Genomic DNA, 9193 nt, shown 5'->3' with positions numbered 1-9193 from the left:
TACTCTAACACTGAGCCACAGCTGCCTGCTACTGTGAAAGCATAGCATATATACAGTAGTCTTCATGACTGAACTTTTGCTTGAGCTACATATTTATACAATTCCAGCAAATTTTATTGTCCCTTTTTTTCTTTTTTCCCCTTCTCTTTCTTGCTTTCTATCATTTATTTTTTTAAGTTGTGTATTTTGGGCATTTTTTGCCTTTTCTTATTGGATAGGAAAGCAGGAGAGAGACAGGCAATGTGGGCAGCAGAGAGTTGGAGAAGACATGCAGCAAATGGTAGAGGCCAGGAGTTGAACCTTCGACCGCTGCAACAAGGACTGTAGCCTCTGTAGGCAATGAGGCGCCAGCTTAGAGTGCTATAAGCCAACAGCCAAAGCCTCTGTGTCCACTTCCTAAAGTTAGAGATATCTGAAATCAAGGCTATTTTATAAGTTATTAAATAAGGGATAGCACCAAATTACTGTTTTTTTAAATGATTGAAATCATACCTAAAGTTTCAGTTAAGGAGTCAAACTATTTTTGTGGAGCTAAGTATTACATATGAAACACTATAAGAAGGGAAATGATGAGAAAATCCAGGGGTCACCAGGACAAAGTGTGTTCTGGAGTCTGCAGGTAAACTAGCTCAGCCCCAAAGACAAGCCTGACCCCAAAAAGTAAAGCTGCAATATCTTTTTGAAGTCTATTTTCTAACTTTCTGGATTATGGCCATTTTTACAAAGCTCTAGAAATAGCAACAGTGATCCATAGATTCATCATCTAACTTGGTATAAGCTAAGCTGTGTGCCATCATGATCTTACAATGGAAGAATACAAGTTAAGTACTCAATCTTCTCAATGTGAATGAACTTACCTTCATTTTCTTGAGAAGATCAGAACGACAATCACAAGTACACATAGAGCCAACAATGTACCGAGGAAAATGACAACTGGGGTCCAGCCTTCTTTTGAACTTCCTGAAAACAACAACACATTTGAGTTGTTGTTTTTCCTTCATTTCTACCATTTTCACAAGTTTCATTTTTAGAGCTGCTAGACAGGATGTAGAGACGTTTAAAATCAACCCAATGTTCCAACTGATTTTTAAAAGGAAAGCAGAAATTAAATACGCCTATATTGTATTTATTTTTTGACTCCTCATGAAAAAAATGATTCAGTCTCTTCCAGATAGGTTTGACCAAACTAAGGCTTTAATAAATAGATGCTCGGCGACTTTAACAACCAAGCTTCTTGCTGTTTTTGATTTACTTTTTATAAAGCCATTATATCCCAGAATCTGCACTGAGTACAATATCCTTTTATCTGAAGGAACTGCTATAGTCTAAATGCTCTAATGAACGTTGCAACCATGTCATTGTGAATATTTATAATATATTCATTTTAAAAAACACATTAAAAATGTAATTATATTCATAGAAATGTGAAAAAGCATACTTGTCTCCACTGTAGTTCCTTCACCAAACAGGATTTCTCCACATGTGGCCACAGCACAGTAGTAAGTCCCTTCATCAGAGGAGTCCTGGATAGTTTTGGACAGACTTTAGACACAGCTTCTCTCCCCTTGTTTAAATCTCATGTTATTGTGAGTGTAAATAACACCTGGATGAGATTCTTCGAATCCAGCTCTGAACCAGTACACACTGTGTTCATCTGGACACTGGACTCTGGTTTCTTTGTACTTGTAGAGAAGTGAACACTGGAGATCCACTGAGGCGCCCTCCTGGACCGACTGGGTCTCTGGTCTCTGGCTCACGTAGACTGATCTCTGGTGATTTTTATGATCTGGGTCATACACAGCAAAGAAGGATTAGCTCGTGGTTTTTGGTTACTAACAGAGAAAAATCAAACAATGAAATGAGCATACCTTACCATTCACATTCAAGAGAGTCGTATTGATAACTTTCATTTCATATGCTGTTCCAGCTTGACAGAAGTACGTGGCTTCATCCTCTTTGCTTACATTTCTGATGTTGAGAGAAAACAGAGTATCCGTGCCTGTGACTGTCTCCTCCCGTGTGACTTCAAATCTAGAGTTTCTAAATTGTTCCTCAAGTTTCAGGCTTTGAAAACTTCCGTCTGAAACTTTTTCGACCATGTTTCCAAACTTCAGCTTGTACCAGTAAAACAACCCGGCTTTATTCTCCGTGACTAAACACACCATGTTAACATCATCACCAGGTTCAACCACAGTCGAAGAGATCTGGTGAGACATAGTCTGATCTGAAGGAAAGACATCAGAGTTACAATCCAGCAGAAGAGAAACCTACAATATGTATCACAAATTATTTATGTTTTCTATATAATGTTGATTTAAAATGTTGCTTGGTTATCTTTGTCGATATAACGTTTGTAGGACTACTCATCTTAAAGTAGACATACGGTGTACTTACACAACGCACTGAGAAGGATCAAAGCAGCCAGTCGACAGCTCATTGTGGTCAGCACACTTCTCTCACTCATTCGAGGTCCTGAACAAAATAAAAGGTGTCACCACTGTGTGATGAAGGTTTGTTGCACTGTGATTGGCTGTGATTGGCTGAAAGCATGCAGGACGCAAATATACTGCATTTATGATCACTTCTTACCAAAGGCAAACCTAGATGTATCATTTTCTCTTTGATGATCAGACTAGCATCACTGCATAAGAAGTGAATGATTACTTTTTGATCTAGATTGTAAAGCTATATCGATATCCAAGAGACAGACTTTAAGAATCGATCACAGAAGATGAAGTAGTCAAGCATTAAATGGTGTAATATTAAAGGTCTAAAAACTGTATTTAACCCTTTCCATGAATGTTCTTCAGAAATGTGTTTCTTTGAAGCTTTTTTCTTGGTGAGTTAGTTTCATCAGAGTTTCATCAGAGTTTCATCGGACTTCCACCAGATCTGTGTCCAGTCCGTCTCCGATCCGCTGCGGTCCAGCTCCGTGCTCTCTCGTCCGTCAACAACCACTGGCTGCGTTTTCAGAACAGTGCACAAAGCAGGAAAGCTGGACAGCTGGAATCACGTGACAAAGGTTTTCCCGGAGTAATTCCTGAATCAACGATTATCCGACTCCTCACCTAATCCATGTTGCCTTTATTGGCCTCTAAAAACCTCTGACCTGTTGACTCCAGGCCTGGCTCCGCTCATTATGACGGTTTGTTGTTGTAGTTAAGTGAAATACAATCTGGTGATTGCACAATGTGTTTTATTCTGAAAAGTAACTGGATGGTTGAATTTTGTTTTGGTGCCTGACTTCCTGTCCCGCTTGATCCTCTCTATTGAGATTTATGCATCATGCTCCAACATCCGCCAAAAATACAAGTCTTGCGTATCTGATCCAGAGGGCTCCGGATCATCAGAGATGCAGCCGGAATGCAATCGGATCCGGTGGAAGTTAAAACATTAACCAAAATAGAAACCTATCAGATCCGGTGCCGTGACGGATCTAACAGCTACAGATTAAATTACTTTACAATTATTACTCCCCATGTCCAAAACCCTTACTCTGGTGTCAGCTTATTGGTCTAGGAACTCGCCTCGACATTGGAGAATGAGGGAGTACTTTGTTAGGGAGTTTTTGACGGATACCATAGACTATTTGACCCATTGGTTTGTAGGCTGCCGTTTTGAAACCTGGTGTTTGAGATTTAATGTGCCATATTGTTTTTTCCCTGAGCCAGAAGTTATCAAAATGTGGCGAGGAGGTTGGGCTGGCAAGAGATGAGTCCAGTTATCAGAACTGATCAGTCTACGTCTTTGGATTATTCATTAGCTATTGAATTAGCCAATAACCAGGGTGAGAATTAACAACCACAATTCCCAAAAAGTAAGGACACTGTGTAAAATGTTAAAAAGAAAACAGATTTTGAGGATTTGCATATAATTTCAACCTTATATGTAAACGTACAGTGTGTAGTAGCCTAAAAAGCAGCATTTAGCAGAACAGACGTGGAAGAAATGGAATGTAATACGCAAAAGCTAACTTGTTTAAACTCTCCTCAACTTGACCCAAAAGCAAACAGACAAAGTAGGAAGGGGAATAAGAGGGTTTTATTCACAAAACTGAAAATTGACACCGGCAGGTTGAGGCTGGTATTAGGTGGAAGGTTGAGGCTGGTAGGAGAGGCTTGGGGCCGAGGCATCCAGGAGGGAAAGCTGAGGTGATGGAGCTCGGAGGATGGTGGTACTGAAAGCCGGGAGTAACACAAAAGGTAAGTATGATACACATGGTGGCAGGATGGAGCACATGGCTGAGGTATTATCATAGGATAGAGGGAATAGTTGGGGATTTCTCACACTAGCAAACAAATCTGCCAGCACAGACCCTCTAAAATATTTAGGGAACCCTTTTTTTCAGAAAAACATAAATGGGCATGATATTGCATCAACAGTGGATATCAACAGTGTACACTTTATGAATTTCTTGATGATGAGTATGATTAAAAAAACACTAGAGTAACTTGAAAGGCTACAACTAGAGGCCAACTCTATAGGCAGAAATCATCTGGCAGCCAGGAAGAGAAGAGCTAGGGTTTAAGTACTGCAGCAGGTGATTCATTGATAAGAACCAGGTGTGTCTGTAGGAAGCTCCAGCAATTGGAAGCCACGCCCAGCCTCTGAAAGAAAAAACACAGGGGACACCAAACTAAATCAGGGAAAAGCACAAAAAATGGATGAAAACAATGGAAATGGATGACTACATAACCTCTATGGGGATGAACTCTTAAAACCTCAGATGACTATCTTTACATTAACATTTGTGTGAGGGTAAAAGAAATGAGAGAACAAGTGTAAATTTAAAAAATGAGCTCCAGTATTGGTGTTAAACATATCACAGCTGTTCTCGGCTCCTTTTTAAGAATCCCTTTAAGTTGATGTGTAAGCATAAATCCAACAATTTCAAACTTTTCCTTTATATAACTATTCAGCAGATTATGAGGCAAAGTCATAGAACATGCAATGATTTATTTGCACTTTGAATTAATTATAAAGAAACATACACATCCAAAATATAATTATAAGTCTAACTTGAGTTTTATGCCACGGTTGTTTAATGCCTGAAGTATGGTGGAGTAATGGTTTGTGATCTGGACGTTTACCATAATGATGTTCTCAAGCAAGTAAACCACAGCTACACGTGCAGCTCTGGCCACAAACACGTGGGTTGCACTAATTTCTGAGAAGCACTCCACCTCCCTGACCAATAGTATCTAAAGAAAAGCTAACCACAGAAGTTTGTTGAAGACACTCAGTCCTTAACTTTGATATCAGGATAGCTTCGCTGTGTAAAACAGTGCCTAAACTCTTTCTGAACCTGCACTGCAAGAACTCCTTTACAAATGTGTTGCTTAATTAAGCAGTTATCAGTATCCCACCATCCTCATTTACCTTGTAAAGAAGTAGTGTTCAAAATGGCAGGAATGAGAAGAGAGAAAAAAGGGTTCAATGCAACACCTAGTTCTTTAAAAGCACAATTCACAATGCTGTTCAATTATGTTAGAAGTCAATGCAGAGGCAGGTGAATGATGAACACTGGGTCAGTGCAGCAGGAGAAGTTAGGCAGACAGACAGTGGAGGCCCACTTGATCTCACAGCCAAACCAAAATGGATATTCTCAAGTCTGACATGTTTTACAGAAACTCAGAGGAAAGAATCAAGATACAAATTAAATACCCAATCTTTTTATTTCAAAAAAGGAACATTATTCAATGTTCCTTCTGTTTCACTGATGTCTCATAGAAGGTCTCTGTGTACATCAAAAACATGCAGTTTATCATACGGAGACATGTGTATGTATCTTTTGTAGTCTCATGTCTGGAGTATGTTGCCTCTGTAGTTTTTCTTTTCTCTTTGGAGCTCATCGGCTCTGACAGACATTTGAGCAACCAATCACCTTGTTTTGTGCCAGGTCTCTTTATAAAATGAAAAATATATGATTCAGCTTTAAGGTAAATTAACTAAGCACACCTTTTTTTAAATGAACAAAATTTAGACAGCTTAATTCCTACATAGAACAATGTGTTTGTCAGACATATGTATAACAGTCTCTTTCCCCTTCTCGATTTCATCGTAGATAAGACCAGCTGTAGAGTTGTTCAACGCCTCTATTTCACCTTCCTGGAGAGAAATATATTTGTTATCAGTACAGTGACATCAAGACCAAGGGAGTTAATAGCTAATGACTTTTAAAAGCTGATTGCAATCATAACCAGACTCATCAGCCAACTCATATTCATTTCTCTGGCACATGGATCTGGAGTAGCTGTCATTCTAAACAATGTCCCACCAACACCAGATATAACAGACCAATCGCAGTCCTTTCTTTAAATATGGGGCGGGTTTTATAAGAGGATAACATGGCAGCATTGCTTCAGCCTTTTCATTAACAACCAAGATGACAGCTTCCACTGTAAGGACATCTGTTGAATCTGCTATTGCAGCAGTTTTACACAAACTGGATGATGGTTTTCATTGAAACAGTATCACATGCTGCAGACACTTAATGAACTGCACTTTTTAACACTTCCACATTGGCTTCACATTTTAAAACCAGAGGTTGCTGCTTGGTTAAATGATCTCCAGAAGCAATTTTGCATGCAGCCGTTGCAATGCACCCTGGAAAAAGGAGATTAATTCAACAGATCCAGGCGTATCTACTAAGGTGAATGTGTCTGGGGGCACCAGGCTATGGCCCGCCAGAAACTGATGATGAAAAACTTGGTGAGGAGTGACAATAGAATTAGGATTTCAACCTAAAACACTAAAAGCAGAACTCTTTTAATAATATTAATTAGCTTACCTTTAGTCTCTTGAGAAGATGAGGATGGCAATCACAATTACACAGAGAGCCAACAGTGACCCGAGGACAATCACAACTGGTGTCCATTCTTCTCTTGAAATTTCTGCTAAAACATGTCAGCAGAACAAATAAGTCTCTGCTTTTCCTGAAGTTTTTCATATCCGTGACTTTGAGAGGAAAATAAGGGTAAAAGTCCAAGATACACGAGCTAGCAGATAGATGCAGAGGAGCATAATGTTTATCTAGATGTTCTTCTACTTTTACGGGGAGGGCAGAAATAACATGCACTTGTGATGCATTGACCTATCATGTATTTCAGTCCCTTGTTTTTTAACAATATGAGGCTTTTAGCCTCATATTGTTAAAAGACAGCTTTAAAGACAGACCGAAAATGAGATGAGATAATGGGGGATGACATGGACCAAATAATGTCGTACAGGGAATTCATCCCACCAGCATTGTAGCGTCTGAAGCCTCTCTACATGCAGTGACTGCTTCACTGAAAAAAGTAGTTTTCTTTTTTTCTGTTTGTTGCACTTTTTGCCTACGCAAAATAATGACTCAACATCCCAAACTCTGAGCAGTTACAGTGGTAAGTACTGCTGATATATTGATTAATGAAATTGCAGTTATTGGAGACTATCTACTAGATTACTTAGTTTTGAAAAACAATAACATCACAATAATACTATACTAATACATCAAAATACAATCATAAAGGCATACTTGTCTCCACTGTAGTTCCTTCACCAAACAGGATTTCTCCACATGTGGCCACAGCGCAGTAGTAAGTCCCAGCATCAGAGGAGCTCTGGATAGTTTTGGACAGACTGTAGACACAGCTTCTCGTCTCTTCTTCATCACTTTTATGGCTTTGACTGTAAATAACACTTGGATTAGATTCTCCTGATCCAGCTCTGAACCAGTACACACTGTGTTCACCTGGACACTGGGCTGTGGTTTCTTTGTACTTAAAGAGATATGAACACTGGAGAGTCACTGAGTCGCCTGCCTGGACGGATGCTGTCTTCGGTATTTGTTTCAGGTAGATAGATTTCTGGTGATTTTTATGATCTGGATGACACACAGTTAAGATAGAGTTAGATTAGGAATTCTGTGGTACTGGTGAAGAAAAAATAAACACAAACATTAGCATACTTTACCATTCACAGTCAAAACTGTGCTAGAAACAACCTTCATTGTGTACGGAGTTCCAGCTTGACAGAAGTACGTTGCCTCATCTTCTATGCTTACATTATTGATGGTGAGAAAGAACAGATTATCCCCTCTTTTGATCGTAAACCTTGAGTTGTCAAATTTCTTGTCAAGGGTGACTTTGTCAAAACTTCCTGCTGCAACTGTCAGCACCATGTATCCAGACTTCATCATGTACCAGTTAAACAAGCCGGCGCCATCTCCAGAGATAGAACATGACAAAGTAACATTATCTCCAGGTTTGACCACAGTTGAAGATAACCTATGAGGCGTGTCTTTGGTTTGACCTAAAGAGAGAAAAAACAGAATAGTTAGGATACAACAAGAAGATAGAATTGAATATGAGTGCCATATAGTTTATCTACAGTCAATGTAATTTGTGTAAATATCAGCATTCCTGATATGTTTTTTTTACAGTCTTGATTAAGTTAATTGAAATCAAATTGTATTCTAAATTGTAAAAGTACACAAAAGGTGTTCTTACACACTGAACCAAGAAGGATCAAAACAGCCAGTCTTTCGATCATTGTGGTACAGCACCCTTCTCTTGCACAACTGAAGTCCCCCGCCAAGGTATAAGATTTCACCACAATGTGATCAAGGCTCAGAAAGTAGACGTGATGATGATTGGCTCAAACACAAACAATGCAAATGGCCCAGATTCACTAAACCAATGATCATGTCTCATTTACAGTGAGGTTCCGGGTTTTTTGTTTTGTTTTTTGAAAGACTAAAAACAGTACAATGGAAATGTTACTTGTTAGTTGTTTTATTAAAAAAATTACAATATGCTCAGAAGTATTGACATGCTTAGAGGACATTGCACGTTGAAATCAAAAAGATATATTCTGAATGCTTTGCGGCTTTGAACATGGATCGCTTGGATTCACTCTAGCTCCCCCTGGGATGCACAAAGAGTTTTTCTGGAGGTGGGACTTGAAGACCTTACCGACATGAGCCTTCACCAGATACTCACAACTCACCTCCACTTGATGTCTAGGGAAAGGTCTGTCAGGCATCTTTCTTTATCTGACCAATTGACTATTACATGGTGATCACCTGACAGCTCTCATGCTCTCTGTACATGGGTAACCAAGCCATACATCAGCAAAAATTATGATGCTACAACAAAGTCAAATATTGATCTTTGGCAAGTGTTCTAGTGACAAGTATACTTTCAAATCACCT

The 9193-nt window shown here is 39.2% G+C and overlaps 2 protein-coding genes and 1 long non-coding RNA gene across 3 annotated transcripts; all 3 read right to left on the bottom strand.

Moving 5' to 3' along the window:
* Positions 1-1438: 1438 nt before the first annotated feature.
* LOC117817666 lies at positions 1439-2464 on the bottom strand. Its single transcript, XM_034690418.1, has 3 exons — positions 2395-2464; positions 1874-2224; positions 1439-1786 (listed from the first exon to the last, which is right to left on the bottom strand). The coding sequence occupies exons 1-3, from the start codon at positions 2462-2464 to the stop codon at positions 1545-1547; spliced, it is 663 nt and encodes a 220-aa protein (XP_034546309.1). The 3' UTR covers positions 1439-1544.
* A 1606-nt stretch (positions 2465-4070) lies between these two features.
* LOC117818051 lies at positions 4071-5142 on the bottom strand. Its single transcript, XR_004632290.1, has 3 exons — positions 5091-5142; positions 4533-4607; positions 4071-4177 (listed from the first exon to the last, which is right to left on the bottom strand). It is a non-coding gene; the product is annotated as an uncharacterized LOC117818051 (long non-coding RNA).
* A 572-nt stretch (positions 5143-5714) lies between these two features.
* On the bottom strand, positions 5715-9024 carry LOC117817664. Its single transcript, XM_034690415.1, has 5 exons — positions 8955-9024; positions 7954-8292; positions 7517-7864; positions 6791-6893; positions 5715-6108 (listed from the first exon to the last, which is right to left on the bottom strand). Exons 1-4 carry the CDS (start codon positions 9022-9024, stop codon positions 6793-6795), a joined length of 858 nt encoding a protein of 285 aa, XP_034546306.1. The 3' UTR covers positions 5715-6108; positions 6791-6792.
* Between the last annotated feature and the right edge of the window lie 169 nt (positions 9025-9193).

The sequence above is a fragment of the Notolabrus celidotus genome, chromosome 8 (genome assembly GCF_009762535.1).
Source record: "Notolabrus celidotus isolate fNotCel1 chromosome 8, fNotCel1.pri, whole genome shotgun sequence".
Classification (NCBI taxonomy): Eukaryota; Metazoa; Chordata; class Actinopteri; order Labriformes; family Labridae; genus Notolabrus; species Notolabrus celidotus.
Note: the sequence above shows the minus strand (reverse complement) of the source record. Positions and strands in the feature narration are given on the sequence as shown.